Source organism: Rhea americana, unplaced genomic scaffold (assembly GCF_003343005.1).
Source record: "Rhea americana isolate MKP2758 unplaced genomic scaffold, rheAme1 scaffold_61, whole genome shotgun sequence".
In the NCBI taxonomy this organism is placed as follows: Eukaryota; Metazoa; Chordata; class Aves; order Rheiformes; family Rheidae; genus Rhea; species Rhea americana.
The window spans coordinates 2,135,457-2,160,017 of NW_028186768.1; the positions used below are offsets into that span (position 1 = coordinate 2,135,457).

Sequence of the window (24,561 nt, forward strand, 5' to 3'; positions counted from 1 at the left end):
AAAACCCAGCACTCTTTGCAGTGAAATTAACTGTCTGTAAATGTGTTTTGCTGCAGAGAGCTGGGTGGTCAAGTAGTTTGAGAATGAGATTGAGATTGGAAGCCATAACCTTCTGTGTTTGCAAACCATTCATGTTGCCCAGTCTGGGGCCAAATGCTTCATCCCATACGTCTGTTTACCAATGATAAAAAAGAGCTATTAATACTGCTGTGCTTCAGGGTGAGCTTTTGGACCGTAATTATTGTTAAAACCCTCTGAGATCGCCAGCTGGAAGAAGCTGGAGACGTGCAAAGGGCTGCACACTACTGGGGCTGCCAGCTTTCACCAAAGATGAATCTATTGGTGCTGCTTTCAAAACATCTCTCGTTAAGAATGGATGGATTTGCAAAATTTTTGAAGGAATACTGGTTTCAGATGAATTAAAAGATTTCTTTTTGAGCAGATGAAAATCACTTTGATTTTGATATTTTTTCCATTTGATTTTTTTTTTCAAAATATCTTCTGAGACAATGATGAAATGAAGGGCTTGTTTGTTGGTATATTTTTGATCCCAACCCTGACCATTTCAAACACTCYTGCTATTGGCAGCTGAGTGACTTTGTTTGTGTGTACGCGTTGGACAACAGGGAATAGTGTGATCAGGGGGCTAACGCAGGTCTTTAACATYATCCAAAGGTCTGAAATGTGCTTTAACTCCCTGCTAAGTGGAGATGCTCCCTTCTGACCCCATAGGCTGTAGCATAGGTGATGTAGGCACTAATTGCTGACTATTACAATTGTATTTTGATAAAATTCTGCTGTTTTTGAGAGAAGTGCTCTAGAACTATTACTGCAGAGCTAATGGAGCCTCACTCACTGAACCACTATGGTCAGAGCAGAGGTTACACATTAACTTTGCTCACATATTCAAAAAAAAAAAGAAAACACAACAACAGAATCATATGGGCAACTAAGCAAGTGACCCCAGAGTGGGAATGGAGATCAGCTAGTGGAAGAACGTTAGTCCCTCTTAAAGCTTGTCAAGTGTTACTGACTTCTGAGTCCTCTGCCCAGCTCTCCCATGGCTCCCACAGTCACCTCATCCCCCTGGGTCAGGGATCCCCCCATTCATCACCATACTCTGGTTTCTGGGCACTAGGGGAGGTATTTCATGTTACCTAAGCACAGAAACAGCTTACCTGCTTACAGTAGAAGACTTGAGGCCAGTCACCTTAAAACCCTCATCTGTTCAAAACAGGAAAAAGGAAGATGTCTCCTCCAGGATGGGATGTGAAGCACCACAGTTAGACTCCTGCCCTGAGCTAGAATTGCCCTGTATAGGACTCTACTGCTGTCCCTGCTGTTCTTGCAGGAGGACAGCCCGTGTGCAGTGCTTGTGAAGTTGGGCAGCATGGATTCTTGCGCTCTGAACAATGTTGTTTTCAAATTAAGGAAAATGACATCATGCAAAAGAATTGAAAAAATATCTCCTTGTGTGAGCTCAGCACGTGCATCTCCTGCCCGACCGAGCTTTGGCAATATGGGAGTTGTCCCTGTGCACAAGTGGGTTCCTTGGCATCATTTCAAACATGAAGAATTGTTAAGGAAATAACACTAATTGCTCTGAGATGGTATGTCCTGGGCTGGAAAGTGCTCAGAGTTGCTACTGTGCAAATGTCATCTCTTATCAGCTGCATGTGGTGTGCCAACTCATAGCAGGGATCTTGTGGGGGGGAAAGGGAAAGGCAGGAATTGCTTTTGTCCCCATTGTGGGTGCTCAGGAGTTTAGACCACTCCTTTAAGTAAACATGCCTCAGCCTCTCAATCCCATTTAAGCTTCAGCTGCTTTTATGATGCTCTTTGCACTCACTTGCAAGAGCTGCTCAGTTTTACCTTAGGATAAGGAGCAAGGCTGTGTTACTCCCCAGGAAACGGGTATCCCAGCACAAGCATTTCAGACCTCTGAGGTGTGYGACCCAGCTCCTGCACTTTGTCAAAGCCAGCTGGAGTTGCTGTGCCTGGCTTGAGGAGGATAAATAGGAACTGATGCCTTTTGGGAGAGTGGGCAGAAGATCGTTACCCCTGCTGCTGAGAAGCATTCTCAGTGTGAAGCTTTGATATTCTGACCAGGGCTCTCTCAGCTCAGCATCCCAGAGCGTCCCATGCAACCACAGCCTATTCAATGCTTCATCTGGCACAAAAGTCGTATTCTACTGTCAGATGCTCTCTATTAGTTTCAAGTGTGAAACTATCATTCCCACCCTTTTACCAACCCCACCCTGTTGAGGAAATGAGGGAAAAAACAACCTCAAGGGCCGTTCACAGGATGTGTACGAGCTGTCACTTGTCAGCACAGTGCCTGTTTAAAGCAGGAATTACTGCTCCTTTCTTTTCTTTAAGGCAGGCCATAGGGGAACCCCACATGCAAACAGCACTGCGCTATAGTGTTTGCATCGGTGCATGGCAAAGCAGCCCCAGGGATGCTTGTGTCCTTTCTCAGRCACAAGGCTCTAATGTAAAGCCCCATGAACTGTAGTGCTGTGTCTAATGGCGAGGGGAAAAGCAGCTCYGCAGGCATCATGAGGCCACCCTGGTCCTGGCTTCTTTCCCACGGTTCTTTCCTGTCATTGCCTGACATCGTCTCACATCTCCTTGAGTTGCCAAAACCGAGTGATATGAGCCCGGACCATATTTTTCTCTTCTCTTCTGAAGGCCGTTTCCCATAACAACCTGCCAGTGTTGGACTGAAGGATAAAGACAAATGATTTCTCTTTTCCTGCCTTCCAGGTTTACCCTATAYGCAGTGGATACACGAGGGAGACACTCAGAGCTGAGCACAGTCACCCTGAGGACAGCCTGCCCTTTGGTAGACGACAGCAAGGCAGAAGGTCAGTGTTCAGGCGCCTGATTTTCCAGGAAAGCCATTTCCTGTTAATTTTGCTTTTCCTGTATGCATTGTACTCCTGCACCTCCTCCTAGTCTTGTCTCTCCCAGTATGCAAGCTCCTGTGTGTTAGGGCAGAGGGATGTTATGCTGGAAAAGGATGACAAATTGCAAGACAGTCTTCTCACAAAGTGCCTTCTGCTGCAGAGCTGATCACTGCTGTGGTCCTTGCAGCGCAGCGCCACAGCATCTCTCCGTATGCATGACCACGGGAGCTGTTAACATGCGTCTGACTTATGTCTCCTGGAAGAAGAGAGAGAGTCCACATCTCTTTACTGCAGAAAGCACTGGGATATGGCCCTGGCTGGGACGGGCAGGGGTGGGGGATGTGGTGAGAGCTGAGCATGAGATTATCAGGGCTGGGTTTTTAAAAGGACTGCAGTGGCAGCTAGTTTCGTTCTGAAATGGAAACACAGATGAAAGATAAAACACTTGGACACTTACATTTTCAAATTTTGAAACAAATCCCATTTTCTCTATCCCTCACTCCCTGAGTGTTTTGTCTCCCTTAAATTTAAAAAGATTTATCTAAACGAGAGGTAGGTACCTGTTTTCTTTCATTCATTCTTTTTTTAAAGCAAACAAAAGAAAGTTTTGATTAATGATTTGTTTAAAATTATTGATAAGCTTTTCCAAGAAAAATGAGCAAAAATGAGACTAAAGGAAGGAAATATTTTTTGTGCATTTTTCATTTCCCCCAAAAAACTTTTTTACAACAGAAAGTACGCCCTTTTGTTTAACCAATCTTTGAGCTGCTCTRTTAGAATAGCCACAATGATGATTTGCTGCATTTCTGCTTAAATATCTATCCTGTTATCAGCAATATCATTTTCCTCCTGTCYTTTAATAAATCATGGGGCCTGATTCATCAGACAACTTACTTGCCCGTATATCCTCCTCTTGCTCTTCGCAGCCTGCTGATTGCYGTCCTTTCTCAGCAGTTGCCCTGGGCCTGAGCATCCCTCATTTGCTCAGTTTCACTGCAAAGCTCTCCTTGTGTTTCCATATCCTCCCTGGTCCGGCAGTCCTCTGTGTGTAGTAGAACTTCTGAGGGTGCAACTCCAATCCTCCATGCTGCAGGAAAGTGTCATAGCTGTGYAATTATTTTGCTCTTGGTGAGTCAGGGAAGAGCTTGTCTGTCCTAATTGGGCAGCTAAGGTTGTGTCTCCAGTGGTTCTTGGCCAGCAGCTCTCTTTCACTCCTTCCCCCATTCTTTTGTGGAGTATTACTGGAGTCACTGGGGCTCTGCACAGCACAGACAACTTGCTGCAGGGTTAGTCAGAGGACTTGCTAAACACTGTGCAGACTGCTAAACACTGCTGCAGCRTGTGAGGAGTGGAGGGGAAGGCCACCATCTCAGCCAGCCTTCCTGCCTGCTAGCCCTACCAAAGGCTTGTTCTTCCCTCTCCTGTATTAGCACTATCTATCTGTTCATTAAAGTCTATCCCCTGGATCCTTTTCAGAGATAGCTGACAAAATCTACAACCTCTACAATGGTTATACMAGTGGGAAGGAGCAGCAGACAGCCTACAACACGTTGATGGAGGTCTCCACTTCCATGCTTTTCCGAGTCCAGCACCACTACAACTCCCATTATGAGAAATTTGGAGACTTTGTCTGGCGCAGTGAGGACGAGCTGGGGCCCAGGTATCTGTCCTTTCTCTTCCTTCTTCTCCCCTGCTATGTGGCTGGAGTGCTACACTGGTTACTACGGAAGTGAACCTCTTTGCYTTCTCATATCTGAGAGAAATCCCCTTGTGTTGTTCACCAAAGTGTCCTGCAGTCCTCTGTGACTGCCAGTCCCTGTTCAGGAATGGTCCCCGTTCAGGAATGGCTCAGTGTTTGGATGAATAATTATGGMGTGTCTGGCAACTGTACGGGAAACCAATCTAAGCCAGGCGGGTGATACAGCAAATGAAGAGCTGAGTGTATTGGTAAAGCTGTGCGAGGGCCCAGGGCCGTAAATTAGGCAGGGATAAACTGAATGGGTTGTGTGTAAACCAAGACTGACTCAGATCTTCTTCGGCTGTAAAATCTTGACAGATGAGACCACAGCTCCTCTAGGATTCACAGGTGCCCTGGTTATTTGTAGGGTGGGTGGCTAGAAAGAGTGACTGAGGGAATGAAGCAAAAATGCAGCAGGTACATATGTAGTAAGGATGATGTGTCAGCAACATGCATTCAGTATCAAGAGCTGCAATATGGAGAGAGCAATAGCCCACAGAAGTATTTCAGGAATATAGCAAGTCCATCCTTATGCTGTTGTATTTGTACACGGCAAATAGCCAGGTAATGAAGAGCAGCAGAATCCCCCATAGGCACTACTCTTGGATGGAGCCCCCCCTCCATGTCCAGGAACATGGTGCAACTTCCAGTACCATGCTCCCACAGTGGGACAGATCCTTCTCCATGCTGTCTCCGCACCTAGACAGTCATACCGCGTGGAGTGYATAACAGAAGACCATCCATCCCAAATGTGGCTTTGGGCATCTGCTACACCCTGTTGTGGTTGCAGATGTGTGTATATGCARATACGCTGCTGCGGTAAGATTATTCTTGTGTGGAAACAGTTTTGATCCCCTAGAATGGCAGAGCTGAGGTGCTAGCTAACAGATTATTACTTTTGTCTGTAGCTTTACTACTTRATATCATCAGAGGGGTCAATGATTGAGCAATCTGTGTGTGGTAAAGTGGGCTCTACTAAATAGGCTATTTCATGGAAATGGAAATTTCCTTCTATTTATTTCTCTCTATATATATCTGACCTGACAGATCTTTATCCTCACAGCAGTATATGGTTGACATACATGCTGTAAATATCTTTGAGATTTCCTTTTCTGCTTTCCCTTTCTCCCAAAACAATAGTTCACCCTTAYTGATGTAGGTACTAGAAAGGTCTTCCTAAATTTTCATACTGTGGTATGCTTGACACCACAGAAGGATGCCAGTGAGGGAACAGTGCCTCGTCTGTTATCTGTATTCAGCGTTACACTAGAAATGTTTTCTCTTTATTATAAATTTGGTGCTCTAAGGAGGGTTGGTAAATGATTGTTTCTGTGGTTATAAAGAACAACATTTCCAGAAGGACTTTGCCTGCAATACCCTGGTATACAGTGAAATGGTTAATAAGCAGATTCTGAGAGATCATCGCAGTGGAGTAACACATACATGGACTACACTGAATTCAGAGGGATGGCAGAGTGTCCTTGCAAAGACTATTTTGCCAGACTACCACATAACCTTAAGATCTCCTAGGAAATGTTCAGCAAGCTATATGCAGAAGAAGTCATAGCTCTCTATCTTGAGATCCCTTACAGATTTCTAATAGCCTTGACTTGCTTTGAAGCTTTTACAGAGGCTATTCATCCAGCATCCTGTCTAGTACATTGTTCTATGAGAAGATGAAGAAGAGGTACGTGGAGGAATGGAGTGAGATGGGACAATTAACTGCAGTCTGTGAATAACTAGAAAAGATTTTGCTTCTCTCTCCCCAACTCCTATCTGCTTGCTGGACACAACAGAGAATCTGTCCATGGATGACACTTCCTCACAACAGTTTTCACTCCTCCTAGACATAAATCCAGACTAGCCTGTGGCTTGCCTCCTACAGAGATGACCTWGGTCGTAATTTCTGTGGTAGCTTATTAACCTCTGACAGGCAGCCACTGTCTCTTGCTTCCCACTGCCTTCCTCCTTTTTTGATGACACTGCAAAGATGTTTGTCCTTTTTAATTACTCCTCTCTATAAATCCCTGAGGGCCATTCACCTCGTCTTACATGTACTTATTTCCTCCATTGCTTGAGATCCAACACACTTACTTAAAGATATTACCTGGCCTGATACCTACAACAAGCCAAGACATTTGCAAGGTGACATTTAAATTGCCCATGTTACCCCACTGTATACCAAGTGACATTTGAAGCCAGCGGTCAGTTCTGCTGCAGTCTACTTCCCACAGCCAGCCAGATGATTGCCTAGCAGAGCTTACATGTCCATGTTATGTACTTGAGAAATATGTGACTTACAGCCTAGAGGAAATGTTTATAAATGCTGCTGCAGCTGGTGCCAGGCTCTTGACAAGAACAAAGCGCCATTGTCCAGCCTTGCTTCTCGGGGAGCTTGGACAGAAACGAAGGCACTGACGAAGCGGAGGGCGAGTGAAGATTTGCCAAGGAACACTATCTTGTAACACGATTTTAATTGATGCACTGCTCTCCTTCCCAAGGGGACATTCATTTATATACCTTGAAATGTTTATCAGATGAGCCTCAGAATCACGGTAAATGTTCTCTCATAAAACTAAGTGACAAGAGGGAAGTTGATTGCCTCCATGTAATAAATACATCACACTGGAGTCCTCGTGAGCCCAGTTTCCATGAAAGCCACAGGTTACTGCAAACAGCTGCTTGCAAGAAGACACACTGACAGCCAGATGTCCCAACCAGACGGTTTACATTAAGGAGACATTAAAAACTTAGCTCATAGGTGGCCATAAACCAGGACTTTCTGTGGTCAGCAGCATCTTGGCACCTGGCTTACTCTGTTCTGCTAGTCTCCTTTTGTAACAACAACCCCTTTCCTCATCTYCTTACAGACACCAAGTGAATCTTGTGAAGTTAATTTATTCCAAGGGAACAGAAGAATTTATCTAAACCAGCGAAGGTTTAATGCTACTGTGCATTTGGATCTTTAGACTGATTCAGCAACAGTGCTTCCTGACACAGCAACAAGGATATTTATTAGTTTTTCTTATGTATTATTGTTACGACCATTGCAACAGGGCCTGGCTTTCAGGACGAGGGAGAAATAAGCAGGAAGGTTAAGATCTTCCTTCCATGCCCCTACTTCTGGCTACCAGGAACAACCAGGTCAGAATGTGGCATCAGCCCAGGGCTCGAAGCCTCTCCTTTTCTTAAGCAAGTCGACTGGACAGACAGGCTGTGGCAGCAGCAGAAGACAAATATCCTCAGCAGTGCATGATCTCCCAAGCAGCTGCCTTTTGGTACCGAGGGGGAATGCAATGTACTGATGGGAGGCAGTGATAAGAGGCCATCGAGTCCCGGACTCATTATCCTCCCAGATGAGGGTCTGACAGACCCAGGTCAGTTCTCAGTAGAGTGGAAAGATCTGAATTTATGACAAAATCATCCCATATGGGAACACAGCAGCCAGGCAACCACCCTCTCCCTGCAGCAGCCCTGGGAAGCTTATCCTTCCCTCCAGTCCAGGTGTCACTACCTCTGTGCTTCTTCATAGTCTCCTGACTTTCTCCTAGATCAGATAGGGCAGCATTTTGTTGATTCTGGGTAAGTTCTCATCCTGCACCAGCCATCAAGGTGAATAATCTCTGTGCACTCTGTAGCTGGAGGATGAACATGGGCATTTGAAGGTGAATTCCCTCCCTCAGGGAGCATTTGGCTCTGGGCAGAGCAGGAGGTAACATCTCCTGCTCTTCTACATGCCCTTTCTAGAGCCAGGCCTGGTAACCAGGGGTCTCAGGGCCTTGTCCCATGCTGTCCGCACTGCATCACACTACTTCCCCACAGTGCCTTTAACTGAGGCATGAGCTCTTGGAAAGTGCCTCTGCAGCAGACATCCGTTGAAAAGGGGACCTTTTCTCTCCTACACTGTTTGCACTCTGCTGCCACAAGGTACCAGAGAGGGAAGCAGCCATGCAGAGCAGTCACTATTTTTAATCTCCTTCTTCATCATTTATGACTGTGACTGTGACCTCCTAAATCTTTCACTTAAATGGAGCCCAAAATCAGTCGCTGGCTGGCGCCAACTTAAAACAACTACTCTTGCAGTGTGGCAGGCTGGATGGGTACCCGCTGGCTCACGTCAAGGCGGGGAAACCCCAGACTCAGGCCAGGGTTATGGAGTGAGGAGGAGGAGGGTTGCTTCGTCCTTTTATGGATGGAAAGCTTGGGGGCTTTCTAGAGAACAGATCTGGCCATGGGCAACCATGAGAATGATTCCCCCCACACTCCCCTGCTGTCCTCTCCTGATTCCTGACCTTTAATAAGGCAATAAATTATTGTTTCTGGCATGGATGAGGTTGGTCAGCATTTAGGAAGATTTCATTTCCAGTATTTGAAAAGGTGGTCGTTCTGACCCGACAGCCCTCCACAGGGAGCACTTGGGTAATACCCAGGGCTTGATTTATGGTATTAAATTGGCAGTACAAGAACTGCTCCTGTAATTTATTACCAGCCTTCACCAGAAAACTTCTCTCTCTTTCTCACCCCTCCACTCGCCCACTCTGTCTCTCTCCTTCTCCTTCTTACTTTTTTTAAGATGGAACAGCTGACAGCCAAAAGCTAAATCTAACATTTGCACGTGATTTCATTTCCCCACTAAAATAAATGACTCAATCTCAAAGCAGTGAAACCCACCAAACTGGGGTTTTGGTGCTGATGTGAGGATACCAAAAGTGAGTGACCTGATTCCTTCCCTCCTCATTACCCTGTCTTCTTGTCCACGGTACGCTGTGTTGTCAGCATCCTCCCAGGCCAACCTGTTGTATCCCACCTTTAAACACCACTCATTTGCTGGGRCCAACTGCACCAAGTGGAACTACAAATGCAGCAGGTGTACTGAGACCAGCTCCAAAAAGAGCACAGCCTCTAGCAAACAGGACTTCAACAGCTCTGGGTGGTTTTATCTCTGGATGTCTTGCCATCGCGAGCTGTTCCTCACACATGGGAATATTTGRTTGGACAAGGGACCTGTGTATGTACCAGGGATTGAGGACAACATGGTCATTTTTCACAGTGTCTAAAAGATGATGGGAGTATGGCAGAGAGAGTAGTAAACCTCTGAAGGTAGGGACAGCCAGGGGAAAGGGAGGGAAAGCAATGAGCAGGTTGTGCAGGAGAGAAGTGATAGATGGATGAATCAGGGAGGAGAAGGGAGAAGTGAGAAGGGCAGAGAGAAGGAGAAGAGCTTGACCCAGAGGCATGCATAGGTGCATGCTGGGGAGCCCAGGCATCATTTGAGGTGGACTAGAGCCAAGCTGCAGTTACCCACCATTGTGGTATGCCTCAAGTGCTGGTCATTGCTACTCATTGCCATTCTCAGTTTTGTGCTGGCCACTGGGTGGGGAAAGCCTTGCAGCCTCCAGGTGACAGTCCAGGAGGTTGCTGGATGAGCCTTCAGACCAGTGCATTGCCTGCATTGGCACAGAGTTCAGCCACCAAAACACCTGCTCAGCACAAGCAAATGGGCAGGAACAAGCAGGGCAAGAGGGAAATACTCTCCTTTAGCAATAGCAATGATTTATGTTAAATAAAAGTGACTGCAGAGCCACAGCCTTGGAGAGACAATAGTGGATCTACCGGGTCATGTGTTCTTGGAGTCAGCACCTCTGCTCCATCTTACAGGGAGGCTTTGTCCCTCACAGCCTGCTTTTTTGGGGGTGGCAGCTCAAGCCAGGGCTCCCTCACCTCACCAGCCCACCAGGCCAAAGCACTCAGCACCATCTCCTCGGTGCCAGCTCAGCCCTGCTACAGGCCTACTCCTTCCCCTCCCTGTTCTGCCTCGCACACAGTGCATGTAGCTCTGTAGAATGCTCCGGCTAGACCTCCTCCATGGATGTACTTCTGTGGGCTCTATTCCCTCGAATGTTTTCAAGAAAAAAAGAGAACGCCTTCTCTTTAAAATAGTCAGCATTTGTTTTTTTCCTGCTGTTGAGGAATCCTCTCCAAACAGTAAAAATACATATTTAAAAATGCATAGTGAATGGATAGCAAATTCTATAAAGAATAGAACCCACTGAAATGAAAACAGTTTCAACTTTCAGCAAGATTTTTTTTGGAGTAGGGGAAGCTCTGACCAAATACTTTCCCCTCAAGCACTGTCAATGCACATAAACATCAGTCCTATGAGTTTACTGTGGGTCCTGTGCTTGCTCAGCTTTCACTGAAGAAAGGAAGAATCAGAGTAGATGTTAAGAAACAATTTCTTGGTGTTAGGATGGATAAACACTAGAAAGAGTGCCTGAGGAGGCAAACTCTTCTTCATCAGAGGCATTAAGAATATTTTAGACAGATGTTTGTCAGGAAGCACTGGGGCAGGCTGGTTCTGGGAAAGAAATGGAATAGATGATCTTCTGTGATCCCCTCCAGCACCAATGACTATGATTTTCTGAAGTTTGTTGGCCTTGCCGTGATCACAGTCACCACAGACTTTGGCTTGCTGCTGAGCTGAGTTTTAATCAACCTCAGTTGGGTTGCAAACACCCAGTTCCATACTGGAATTTCATAATTTCTCAGCAATGGACATCCAGCACCAAAGGACCTGTTATTGGCGTTGTTACCTGTCTCAGTCTGCAGTGGGAGCAACAGATGATCTAGAAGGTGAGGTATCTGCTAAGCAGAGCAGGATGAGCAGAGAGGTAGTCTGTCAGAGTTTGGGAGTGGCTCAGCCCGTGACCTCAGTATGTCATGGTATAGGCAGTGAGTGATGAGGCTCAAATTGCCTACCCAGGCTCACCTTTCTATGCGAGACTAATACACATGCACTACCTTCAGACTTGGCATTATCCCGGAAGGGGATGGTCCCTTCCTCTGGAAGAAGGAGTCAGCAGCCATCCTCTGGGAGGGGAAAGGTAGTTTTCTAGTGCAGCTCTGACAGAGCAGTGGTTTGTTAGCCTTTCATCTAGTCTTGCTCCAGAGGGAGAGATTCATAGCTGGTTGCAGACGCCTGAGTGCCCTTTTGCCTTGTCTCCGTCTCTGCACTTTAGTCTGGAGCTCATGCTTTGATGACTCATGGCAAGTCCTTCCTTGGAATCTCAATCAGTGGGATGCCTTTGGGTGTGCAGCCACATCAGAAATAGCTGTGCTCCCTCCTGACCGTAACGCTCACAGTCCAGGCTGAAACACCATAAAGCTTTCATAATCAAATAATCCCCACGTTTATGCCTTGCTGACTGACAGCACTGCCCCTGACATATCATTATCGGGAATTTACATTCCTTCAGGACCTGCAAAATCCCTTAACCCCAAATCCAGAGCTTTCCTGTGGCACCAGAGGGAAAGGAAATAATCTGTGATCTTGAGACTTTCAGACCACTGAAGTAAACCCTCTTCCCCTCCCTTTGTTTGATTTAGCACTTTGCAGACTCCCACGAGGGGAATTCTTGGTTTCTTACGGGTTTATTTTGTTTTGTCTTAATGTATTGTGTTTTTCTTCCTCGCTTTTCTAGCATTAGTCCTTTTGGGCCATTTGCCTCCTTGAGGCTTGAGAACATGCACAAGAGAAGGCAGTGCTCATGCCAGGGGAGCAGCCACGGTGGTTGGGGGGTCTCCTCTGAGTGGCACGGGCCAGGAGGCAGGGCGTGATGAGGTCTGGTGAATGACTGTGGTAATGTCTGTAGGCAGAGCAGCAGGCAGTGGACTTGGGGTTCAGTGAGAGCTGCTGTGCTGGGTCAGACCTGAGGTCCCTCCAGCCCCATATCCTGTCTCTAGCAGTTGTTTAGTGCTGTGAAGTAGTAAATATTCTACAAACACTGGTGCAAAACAGCTCCTCTCTGCCTAAAACAGGAAAGGCAATGGTTTAGGCAACAGGTATCATTCCTGTTTGTTGCAAGACAGGGCCACCCAGGAGTCCYGGCTCCTAGTTTTTTCATTGCGCTCCCTTCTCTGTCTCTATCTCTGTGTCTCCCTTCCAGGAAAGCACACCTGATCCTGAGGAGGCTGGAGAAAGTCAGCAGTCACTGCTCCACGCTGTTRCGCAGTGCCTATATCCAGAGCCGCACTGAAACCGTGCCCTATTTGTTCTGCCGCAGCGAAGAAGTCCGGCCGCCCGGCATGGTCTGGTACAGCATCCTAAAAGACACCAAAGTAACGTGTGAGGAGAAGATGGTCTCCATGCTGCGCAACACGTACGGAGAATCCAAAGGGCGGTGAGGGAAGGTGTGGGCCTGGAGCTGCGGGAGGCGCAGGCACTCCGAGGAGCCGAGGACTCGGGAAACGCTGAGTGGCTGGTGGGGTTTGGGGGAAGGGTTCAGAGGGGGTGGAAGGGGACAGCGAGGCCAAGCAGGACTTTCTCACACAGATGGCAGAGAAACAAGAAATCAGCAAGTCGGACTTTGATTTCCTTTTATTTTTTTTTTTAATTTTTCAAGAGAAAAAAATATGCCTAATTTGACTCAGCGTAAAAGTCTCTCCTTTTTAATCTTTTCTTACTGAATTTCCTGGACTACACGCTCCTAAACCCTGAGAGGAGGAGACACCCGATGATAGAGGCCAGGGCCAGGCCAGGGCAAGAGYGGGCAGCGGGGAGCTGCCGGGCCGGGGGCGCGCTCCCCGCTGCCCAGCCCCGCGCACGGCCGGCGAGGAGCGGCCGGGTCCAGAGGCCCAAGGAGGAGCTCCTTCGGCTCCGGGAGGTGCCGCGCGAAGCGGGCAACACCACGCTGAAAGCGGAGGCCGCAGAGATGAATGCCAGGCAGGTGCAAGGACGTTGCGGGCACACTGGCTTTTTTAAACACGCCGAGTTCACAGAACTGCTCCGTGCGGAGCCTTCGTTCGCAAGGCTCCCGACAGCTTGTTCTGCGCATTAAAGATTCCTATTAAGTCCATCCTCGCTGCTTCTTTGGTATTTCTTACTGACATCGCCTCACCGCTGCTTGGTCATTCCTAGGGTTTCGTGAGCTGGAAAGGAGAAGGACTTCCTGACGGTGCGGTGCAGGTACGTGGCCGAGACGAGGCTCTCTATCTGGAAACCAGTGGTGAATCCGGACGCTTAGGAAGAGAGGAGGGGAAAGTGCAGCCCCTTCGCGTAGGGTCCTGGTCTTCTCCAACACCCATCTCGTCGGCGGATGCCAGCAGGAGTTGTAGACGTGTGGGAAAGCCCAAGAAGGAAGCCAGGGGCTAAGAAATCCTGGAGAATCTGGTTTCTTTTACTGTCAGATGTGGGTTAGGCTGGCTCGAGATCTGGGTGGGTAATGGATTTCTCAGCCTGGTAGCCAAACCGAAAAGGGCAGGAGGTGAGAGGGAATAAAAAGCAAAAATCAGATCAGCCCAAAGCTTTCTTCTTAAAGCAAAACAACAAACCTGAAGGGGGGGGGTGCTGGATGAATCAGTGCAGTCAGCCCAAAGCAAACAATTTCATTTTAGTCTTTCAAGTTATTTAACCCTTTACAGAAAAAGTGAACAAGCAGGAGGTGAGTTCCAAAATGAAAATGTTCTGAAACCAAACAAAAGTGCAGGATTTGATGTGGAGGAAGGTCAAGTGGTAACTTGTTTTTCTCAAGCTAAACCTATTTGCCTGGTCTCCACTCAGCTAATTCTGATTGTTTCTCCCAAACTGCTCTTCTTTTTTCTTTTTTTCTTTTCTCTTTTTTTCTCTTCTCTCTTCTCCCTTTGGCTATGCCTCTTCATTTGTTTTGACCTTCACCACTGTTGTAAATGGGGAGGATACCCTATAGCTGTTCGAGGTCTTGCTGGAGTTAATGGGGGACTTTGCAGCCTTTGGAGCAAGTACTGGAGACCCTGCGGGTTGCTGGAGGGCTTGTTTGCGAGGGCTTGTTTGTGAAGTCCCACTAAATCCCCTTCCCAAAGGAAGGGAGGAATAGTGACACAAGGGCGGGCTCGTGGCCATCCCACCCGGCTGCCGAGGTCTGTGCAGCACTTAGCACAGGGTTATCGGGGGGTCGGGAGGACACTGCACTGATGCCACTTGCGCTAAAACCAGCAGTGCTTCCCCCCACAGCGCTATTTCCCATTAGCCTCCTTCACCATTTGGAGGCAGCTGGGCACCAAGCAGTTTGGAGACATATTTATTGGGATAAGTGGGATGACTTCAGCCCTGGAAAACTAGCACACTTGTGGGGTCACTTGGACCAGCTCCAGGTGGGCTTGGCTGGCCCCATGCAGCCCATGACACCTCGTGACACCTGCCCTCCCCGTGCACGAGCCGGGACTGAAGTATTTGAGCTGAAGCGAGGCCAGAGTCAGCCGTGGCCTGTGTCAGCTCACAAATCTTGCACCTCAAGGAATGGGAGATGCTGGTGCAGGAGGAGGTGTTGAGGCAATATTTGTTCAGCTTTGCTATTGTGTCAAACAAAACCGCAAACCCTCTTGCTGTTTTGTTTTGCACAAAACCATGCAGGCATCGCGGCTGATGGCCGGGCTGGTGTTTCTGGCACTGAGGTGTTACACTGAGCCTCTTATTTCATGTGCTGCCATGATACAGTAGCTGCGCTACTGAGGGGGAACAGAAAAAAAGAAAAGAAAAAAAAAGAAAATCCCTTTGCAAGGAGCCCTGGGTGCAGCTGGACTGGGCCTGATGCTTCCCTCGCTGCCACTGCAGAGGAGYGGGGACTTTCAGCAGGACACAGCACACAGCAGGGGTTTCTGCAGCCAACTGCAACCCGCCCGGAGCCCGCCCGGGCCCAGCCTGGCGGTGCGGTGCTGCCGGCGCCGGGTGCACCTTCAGGCAGTTTGACGCAGTCTTGTTTTCTCAGGGCTCAGGCCCACATCCTTGCCTTTGCCTGTATTTTACAGACTCCGGTATTTTATTTTGTTTTTATTTGTTTGTTCAGAGATGATTCATTTCTCTTCAAAGCCTCGTGCCTGGAGCCCGGCGATGACAGAGAGGAACTCTGTGGTTTCCCCGAGGGCAGGAGCCAGTGTTGACCGACCTGCCAGACAAATTGCTTGTGTTTGCTGTAGCGCCACTGAAGGGGTTGGAGGCAATCGTAGGTGTTTCAGGGATAACGCCATTAATGGGATTTCTGATTGTCATGGCTGTGGTGCTAGGAATTAGGAATGTGGGACACTGGCCAAAATCCTGGGCTTTGCCTGGCTGCTCTTCAGCACATTTTTCTAGGTAGGGCTCCACTCCAGTACAATCAGCTCCCCACAGTGATTTTTTTTTTTTTTTTTTACACCTGAGATACACACTTGCACATCCCAGCAGCTGCCCACAGCAGAACTCAAGGCATTTTTTTTTTTTTTTTACACCTGAGATACACACTTGCACATCCCAGCAGCTGCCCACAGCAGAACTCAAGGCAGAAAGGGCAAAGCCAGCAGCACTGGGGCCGTTTTCTTGCAGCAAGTCCGACAGATGGGAAGGAGACCTTCAACCACWGCAGTCCTAATTTCTACTGGGAACAAAATCGGAGCAGCACACTGAAAGCTTAGTCATCCTGTTGGCACGGCACAGCAGGTGCGTGCATTACAGAGCACCAGGGGCTCGATTCCCGCTGCTTGCCTTGGACAGCTGTGGAAGCGCTTTGCTTTGCGCCCTTGGTGGGGCTGGCTGCTGCGCTTGGACCTATACAGAGCATGTTGTGTGTGTGCTTGTGTTTATATGTGTACAGCAGGTGAAAGAGTCCYGGCTGCCGGGCAGGAAGGCTGCAGAGGGACAGCTGTGAACCTGTCGAGAAGCACACCTAGCGCCCCGGATCCAAGCCAGGCCAACGCAGCAGAAGAGCCTTTGGCCTGCGATGCTACCCMGCGTTGTGTACCCAAGCCAAACAAAACCGAGGAATGTGTCGAGGTTACACATTCCCCGTCTCCCAGCTGAAAGGAAGGGTCTGTATTTTCTCTCTGGAAACTTTGGAGAATGTTACCCTCAGGCTTTCAAGATAAACAGTTGTAGTCACAGCCTAGCAATGCTGGCGGAGCATTGCATGCTCTGCAGCGCGTGTGCCTACAAACACACACGCACACACACACYGCCTTTCCCCTGGCTCCTGGAGGGCAACTGTGTCCCTGCTCCAGAACAAGTGGCTCCAGTCACCTCCTGCCCTGTGCTTCCAACTGTGGAAGGTGAGTGGGGCAAAAAGAGCCGCTCATCAGTTTTAATGGATAAACTCAGCATTCAGCCACATTGCTATCGACTTGAGGGTGTGTTCATCCTCCTGCCTTGAAATTTCTGAGCCAGACTCTTTCCCTGCTGGGTACCTTGCTTTGCTGTAAGGATGTGCTGTTTCAGGGCAGACCTACATTGTCCTTGGTGTCCAGAACTCCCCAGTACCCTGCACAGCTCTGCTTATCCAAGTGCACAAGCTCCTCCAGAATGGTGGGCCCAGGCTTTCCATCCTTCAGCTTATCAGCATGATTGCACACAACTGATCTATTCAGATGTGCAGCTGAGGAGGAAAACAATATGTGGAAATGCTCAGTCTAGAGGGGCAGTTGGTGTACCATTTGCACGGTGGTTGAGCCCAGAGGCACGCCAGGGAGGCTCTTGGCTGGGCACTCCATGTCTTCCATGTCTCACAAGCCAAAAGAAGGAGTAGAGCGCCTGCTCCAGCACAGCGGTGCACGGCAGCACCCTTTGCAGGGGTTCACGGCTAAAGCACAGTAAGGGCTTTTTTTTTATGTCCTTGCTGAATATTGGTAGTATTATTAGTTTTTGTTTTGCATATGGGAAATCTATGAAGCCCATCTCAACAAAAGCCATTTCCTGGCTGAAGCCCTTCATTCCCATGAGGTTTAGGTGCCCACAACACTGTAAATATGAAATAATTTGTCTAATGGCATGAAGCAAGCTAATGGGAAATGAGCATCAGTGCACTTCTGCGTGGAGTCACCAACCACACTACAGGAAAGGTCAAACATCTCCCCCTCCCTTTTGCCCTCCTCAGCAGGCTAAATAGCTACTTTGGGGCAGTCAGTCTTTGCAGATTATTTCTGAAGGGATTACAAATCTGCTGAAATTAAAGTAGACCAATCTCTCTCCCTCACCTTGGCCAGCTATACAAGGGAGAGTTTTGCCCACTGGGTTTTGCAGGCATGGCCAGAGAGCTGCACCCTCAGCCCAGCAGTGCGATGCGGCTTCTGTGCAGAGGCTTTAGGCCTCTGCAGATCTGAGCTTGAGCATACAGCCTTGCTCAACCTGACGGTCACCAAGTACGATGTCTCACTGGCAAAGCGTGTGTGTGAGTGTGTGCGYGCGTGCATGCACATAYATGCTAGCACGTTTGCTGCACTTCTATTTCATGGTGTGACACCATTCGCCACAAAGGGTGGATCTGCTGGATCACAGCCCCAGCCATGATTGCTCACTCTTCACCATACACATGTTCACACTCTTCCTCTCAACAAACATGTTCCCTAACACTTTCAGGAGCCCTTGAAAGTCTTAGCTGGCACATGCCCTTCTTAAGGGCACCTCAGATCTGCCGCTTCCCTGGAAACACAGCGCACTGCTGAGCCCAGTGCAGCGCTGGTGACAGCTGAAGTCCCCCGCTGTTGCGAGGCCTCGCGCGGCCGGCGGTGCCTTCTTGCGGGGAGCCGAGCAGCCCGAACAACGGCCGTTGTTCCCAGGCGGGCGCAGCTGGCACCGCGCGCTGAAGGGCTGCTGGTTCGGGCTGCTCTGCAGCTAAYGACATGCTGCTTTGGGACAGCTCCTGCCCCCATCAAAGGCCTCTGGAGTCAAGTGCTACATTTTCTCCTTTATTTATTTGTTTGGGRGGTGGTTATGAACTTTGGGTTTGGGGTTCTTTTGCTTTGTTGCATGCTGCAGACTCTGGAGGCTGAGAAAAGGCCAGGGAATGCTGAAGGCTGTGTAGGGTGGGCAGCCCAGGTGTCCTGCAGCACAGGARCATGATGGGCAAAGCCTTGCGATAACAACCCTAATACTTACCAATAACCCCCTCTGATGCTTTGGGTGCCTCCGAGGCTGGCGAGCTCACGCCTTGCCAGGGCAACTSGGTGCAAACCGTACAGAGTAGGCAGCAGCGAGAGCTGGTCAGGGCAGGACCAGCTCTGCAGAAGCTGAGCATCACCAGTGTGACGCAGCTTGTGTTACCACCTCCTGGAGGCATTAGAATGAGGCCTGGAGCATGTGCAAGGCTGGAGGCTGCCCGTTCAGCGCAGCTCTCCACAGCCTCCAAGTGTAGCCTGGGTTGTGTGGTGCCTGCCAAGACCTGAARCACAAAAAGCAGCAGATTTTCTAAGGAAGGGGCATCTTGCAGCCACCCAAGTCCTTGCTGCCACCCTTGGGTGCTCCTTCAGGGCCACTTCTGGTTCCCAGAGGAGGCCACGAGGCTGAGCACTGCTGGGGTTCCAGTGCACTGAAGCCCAAGGGACCCAAACCAGCCTTTCCCTCCCAGGGGTGAGCTTCTGCGGGGCAGGGGCTGAGCGTGCCTTGCCTGCATGGGCACCCCCCAATACAGGTAACGGCCAAAAGKGGACCGACAGGTGGATGGCAGAGGTGGCCCAGACAACCGAATCCAAGACTGCTGTGCATGCCTTGAAACAGTGATGTCAAAATGGGGCAGTTTTAGCTCTTCTCCTTGCTGTCCTGGGCACAGCCACAGATGGAAAAGGTGCCTCTCTGTGGCACCCGGAGCTGCAAAGGCTTCGAGGGAATGGGCTGAGCCTGTTCTTTGTGCACCCGCTTTAGTGTTTCGTGCTGCAGAGGTCGAGGCAGTCATTCTGCACTTTAAATGCTTTGGTGGAAAGTTTTAGCATTGCAATATCAATAAAATCTAGCCAATAAAAAGGCTTCCCTTCGCCTTCCTTTCTGCTGCCCACCCTCCCTCTCCTCTAAGCGCGCTTAGCAGCCGCCGAGGTGTGGAGCAGTCACACCTTATGGAAACAGCGGCGTCGCCGTTTCCACATCAGCGAAGCCTGTTGGTGTTGGCAGAGCAGCCCCGGCCGGGTTGAAGGGCCAAGTCAGTGGACAGATGGTGCATGGGCAGCCTGCAGCCAGGTGTATAGGGTGGTGGGGAGGGAGGGCAGCGGGGACAAAGATGGTATGTGGCCTGCAAAGTTACATATTCCCTTGTCTTGCTACTGAGCAAGAATGATCGTGTGTGTGTGTGTGTGTGTGTGTGTGTGTGTGTGTGTGTGCATGCACATGCACATGCGTGCACACAGTGCTCCAGTGTTAAAATTGCTGTGCAGAAGGTAAAAAGACCTGCAGGCACCCCTCTCCCATCCCGTCCCCCTGAGCTAGCATTGCAGAGGTGGTCGTGCACTGGGCTTCCAAAATGCCTGTGGTAGCTGGGCCAGGATGCAGCTTGATAGGACATGTTGATGATGACAGCCTGGGGCTGAAAAGGTGCGATGCCGATAAATCACAGGTTTGTGCATGGGTTATCCTGGCCCTGAGCGGCTGGTGGAGGCTGGGTCGGGGAACAAGAGTGAGGGGTGGCATTGCTTAGAAAAGCCCATTTTATTAGAGYAACATTTGCAAAAGCACCTGGTTGTTTTGAGCATGTCTGTGTTACAAGGTGAGCATCCACAGACTGCACTCTGCTTTGAAGTGCRGCCAAAATCATCCCCGTACTTCAACTCTTTCATAAAAAAGAAATGCCAACAAACCTCAAGTGCAAGCCCGTTCAGCCATGTGAGCTAAACGATGACAAAGAGGAGGAACAGCTGGCGCAGATGTGAGGCTCTAACGCTTTGTGCTTCTTACAAAAATTATATGGGTGGGGGTTTATATACAGGATGTAAACTGGCAGGTAACTTAGTAAGAGCAGGGGGACTGGAACGAAGTGACCCTGTGGCTGTTTGGACAGTTCATCGTAAATGATTAGAAAGTTGTGAACACTTTTATTTAGAAACAATATTAATTTTGTGACAGATCTTTCTAACTACTAASGAGCATCTCCCAGCCTGAAAGAAGACAGCTGAAAGACTCGCAAGACCTTTAAAACCATTTTGACACAATATCGCCTCACAGGTATTCAAACAACCCTGGCCCTGCAACTGCATTTTATCAGAAAACTCAAGCCAGTTGTTGACTTGAATGATGCAGTCAACATCATTCCTGCTACACCAACTCAGGACAGAGGGAAAACTTTAGACCATCATAAATYTATGATATTTAATGAGCGGAAGAAAGACAAATTCTGGGCTGTGAATGTCTACCTTTTCCTCACCTGCCAGATATGGCTCTTAAAAACTGTGGAAGTGTGATGAACAAGCCCAGGAAAACACAGTGCTGGATCATAGAGAGTTTGCTGGTTTAGTGTGTGTGTGTGTGTGTGTGTGTGTGTGTGTGTGTGTGTGTGTGTGTGTGTGTCTGTCTGTCCACACCTGCCAGCATGCACATGTGCACATGACCATTCGTTTGGTCTTCAGGTGCCCTTGCTTGCATGGAAAGATATTTTGTTTTCCACTTGTGAGCAGTTTTCCTTACATTCTTGGCTTTCGATGGAAGCCTTTTTAAGTCTCCATGTCCTTTTGTCCAAATTGTTCAAAGTTGCTAATAGTTCTGTTTTCCCATTACTGTAATGGCCAACACCATACTTGTCTGTGAACGTGTGGCTTTCGGCCAGGAGAAGACTCCTCYGCATGAATTCAAAGCAATTATTTCCCTTGCTTTCATATCCAATTAATGCACTCAGCTCCTTTTGATATAACAAATATTGCAGTGGATTTTGATTGTTGAAATGTAGAACTTTTTTTTCTCCTTTTCCTGACTCACGCCCTACATGCTTTATAGTCATCATTGCCACACTTCTGAAGATGGCCAGGGAGGTACTATGCACCTTTAGAAAGCTTTTTTTGTTTTATTTATTTATTTATTTATTTATTTTAACARTAAGTACTGGGAGTATGTCTGAACACCCAAATTGGGCTATCTAGTACCTTATCCCATCACAAAAAAGCAGATGCCAAGGGAAATGCATAGCAAGAAAAACACCCCCTCCTTGCTCTCCACCCATGCTCGCAGCCTCCATGTCTTATCAGGGGTTTCCTGGGACATTAAATCATTAATGAGTTTGGGAGTTAGCTGGGTTAAGGATGACTGTTTAGGCTCAAGGGTCAATATCTGTCAGCAGCTAAACAGTATCTATCCTGACTGTGTGCACATCTCTGACCACGGTCTGGCGCTGTCAATGTTGAATCTATTCACATTTTAAAAGCTGAACCAATTCACATTTTTTCAGCAACAACAGCGTAAGGGAGAGTTTCCTAGTCTGCCACGCCAGGCTGTGAACGAGGAGGGAGGCTTTGCAGTGAAGYTCCTGGCCGTGGTGTACCGGGGCACAGAGGTGTTGGCGACAGGCATGAGCTCAGAGCTGTGCTGGGGATGAAATGCCCCACTTTTGCTGCTAAGGAATGAAAGTTCCTTGACCGCATTCAGGTTACAAATACATCCTTGAGGTGTAAYCTAAGGCTCAGCGTGCTTGAGGGCCTCCTGGAAGCCACATGGCATTACCACCGTGGTGGACATCACTCAGCCCCGTACATGGACATATACTCCAGAAAACCAAACACTTAACACATGGATTTTTTTTTTTCCTCGCTTGCTGTTACCTATTTCACACATTAGCAAGGACTGACAGCTCTACGGCTTGGTTCCCCCCTTTCCTTTCAGAGCCGCGTACCGAGATGCRCACGTTGCTGTGCTCGTGAAAACAAGGTTAACAGCTTGCAGAGCCCTGTTTCCCCGGAGCTGAATGCGGCACCTCGGCATGCCACGCACCTGGGGAGCGGAGCAGGGGTTGGACCAAGACTCTCGCTCTGTAGTATRTGCAAGTGTGTTTGTGTGTGCATGCGCAAGCGGGCACGCCAGACAAGGGGGATTTTTTTTTTTTTTTCTGTACCAGATCTGCACTAACTCCCTTTGCAGACCTTAAAAGGCACTGGGCTAGCGCATGGGAGTGCGAGCCCAGCTATCATCTCTTGACCGCTGGAGACTGGCTTATCTTTAACTATATGTTTTCTTGTGTGTCCGGCGGCTTAGCCTATATGGCACACTCAGCTCGGCGGCTGCATGCAGTTAGCTATCAGACCTCCTCCCCGCGCTAGGTAATACCCTTGAGCTGAGGCGAATTCCTGGTGGGACTCACTCTGTAGCTGATGGAGATGGTGAGCAGAGGCCTTGTGCAGTTTTTTAATTTTATTCTTTAAAATTAGAACCGTCCAACCTCGGCGTGTTCAGCTAGCTCTCACACCAAGGTCTGCCCTGGACACCAGCCTGTYCTGAGGGGAAAAATGATCTGGAGCTACTTGGCCAGCAGCAGCCTGCAGCCACAGCAGCCCACATCCTTCAGCAATACAACRTGGAGCAGCAAGCCACGGCTCCACRTTTGATCACTGCCGAGCCCCAGGGCTGAAAGAGGCAATGAGAGATGCAGTTCAATGTATTTAAGTGTAGGCTTGCTTTTCCATGTGATTAAAAACAGCCTACTGAGAGCTTAGTCTAAATACCATCCCATGCTTGAATGTCTTCCCAAGGGTTGCCCAATCCAGCCAATGACCRTGTTGCCTCTGGATCTTGGCTGGGGCAGGTCAAATTTTGACAGCAGCAGACCATGAAATATAGGTTTGGGCCGACACACGGCTGTGCTGGGCACTGTGCCCCCCCACCCCAGCCTTGCACCCCACCCCAGCGGCCCCGACCCACGAACCCTCGGGCTTTTTCAAAACGCCGTATTTCGAAAAGGCTCAAAGCTGCGCACCCGAGCCCAGCACCCTGCAGCAGCCTGGCCCCCCGCGAGTCCCCCCGCACGCGTGGCCGGCGCAACAGAGAGCAAAGGAGACGCGGCAAGAGCAACCGGTCCAGTTCAGAACTCTTTAATACAAGCTTATATTGTTCGTGTTTTCTGATTCTCTGTTCTCCCAGCATCGGGGGACATTAACCCTCATATGTGTGTGAGCATGTGTATGAAGATATATACAAAATCACACAGTTAAATATTTAAGCATACAAGGTATTATATATTTATATAATATAGAACTTTAGGGTATAGGAATCAACAATGGCAAAATATTTCTGATGAATCTGACATAACTTTTCTTGAGTGGAATATGACCTGTTTTTGAAAGACCAGAGGAAGTTGTTGTTTATTTAAAGAAAGAGAAAAACCTGTATAAAGAAATTCTGTGAAAAATGATTAAAAAAAAAACCTCATGAACCAAAAAGGACAACTGTTAAAAACTGTATTGAAAAAAAAATAAATTAGATGAACAATTGTGTAAATATAAATTAAAAAAGATGACAATCTTAATAAATAAGCTTTACTATTTACATCTTTATATATTGCTTGGAGACTTAAATTAGATCCGTTAAAAACAAACGAACGCAAAATAAAACCCAAAATCGGAGCAGCAAACGTACAGGCGTGAGGTACAGAATTAAGGGTTGAACTGTATTTTGCTTGTTTCTTTTTTTTTTTCTTTTCTCTTTTATACAGTAGACCAGTAGAATTCTTGTGAAAATAGATCCTCAGCACTTCATTGGATTATTGGTTGACGTGGCTTCCAAAAGGTGCCAAGAAAGATTCCATAATAATAATAATAATAACCATAATAATCATAATAATTATAATAATAAAAAGATACAATATGATACATAAATATGGAAGAGCAGTTGGTAATATGAATACATTTTTCTCTAGACGAGATCACAGTTTTATTTGTAAATATTACACTGATATATATATATAATATTACACATATAATATTATATATATATCATATATATATTTATATATATATTTATATATATAGTATGGCTCAATTCTGCTCCTAGTGAAGTCAACAATGACGACAACGAAAAACCCTGTTGACTTGGATGGGAGCAAAATTCAGCCTATCATCATCTGCAGACAGGTAAATAATTATAGAGGCCATACAATGCAAACTCCGCAATGGTTCCAATTCCCTCTTTAATTGCTGGTGAAATGTTTCATTAAAGCCCTGGTTCTTAACTGGTGG

General features: G+C 48.0%; 1 protein-coding gene across 1 annotated transcript in view; it reads left to right on the forward strand.

The window, feature by feature from the left end:
* Positions 1–13,502, forward strand: part of ASTN2 (astrotactin 2) — a 350,711-nt gene extending 337,209 nt beyond the window's left edge. The window contains exons 21-23 of the mRNA XM_085320071.1: positions 2,767–2,867; positions 4,386–4,569; positions 12,594–13,502. Of these exons, the coding sequence (XP_085176197.1) occupies positions 2,767–2,867; positions 4,386–4,569; positions 12,594–12,831 (523 nt within the window). The 3' untranslated portion in view covers positions 12,832–13,502. The remainder of the gene's footprint in view (positions 1–2,766; positions 2,868–4,385; positions 4,570–12,593) is intronic.
* Positions 13,503–24,561: the final 11,059 nt, after the last annotated feature.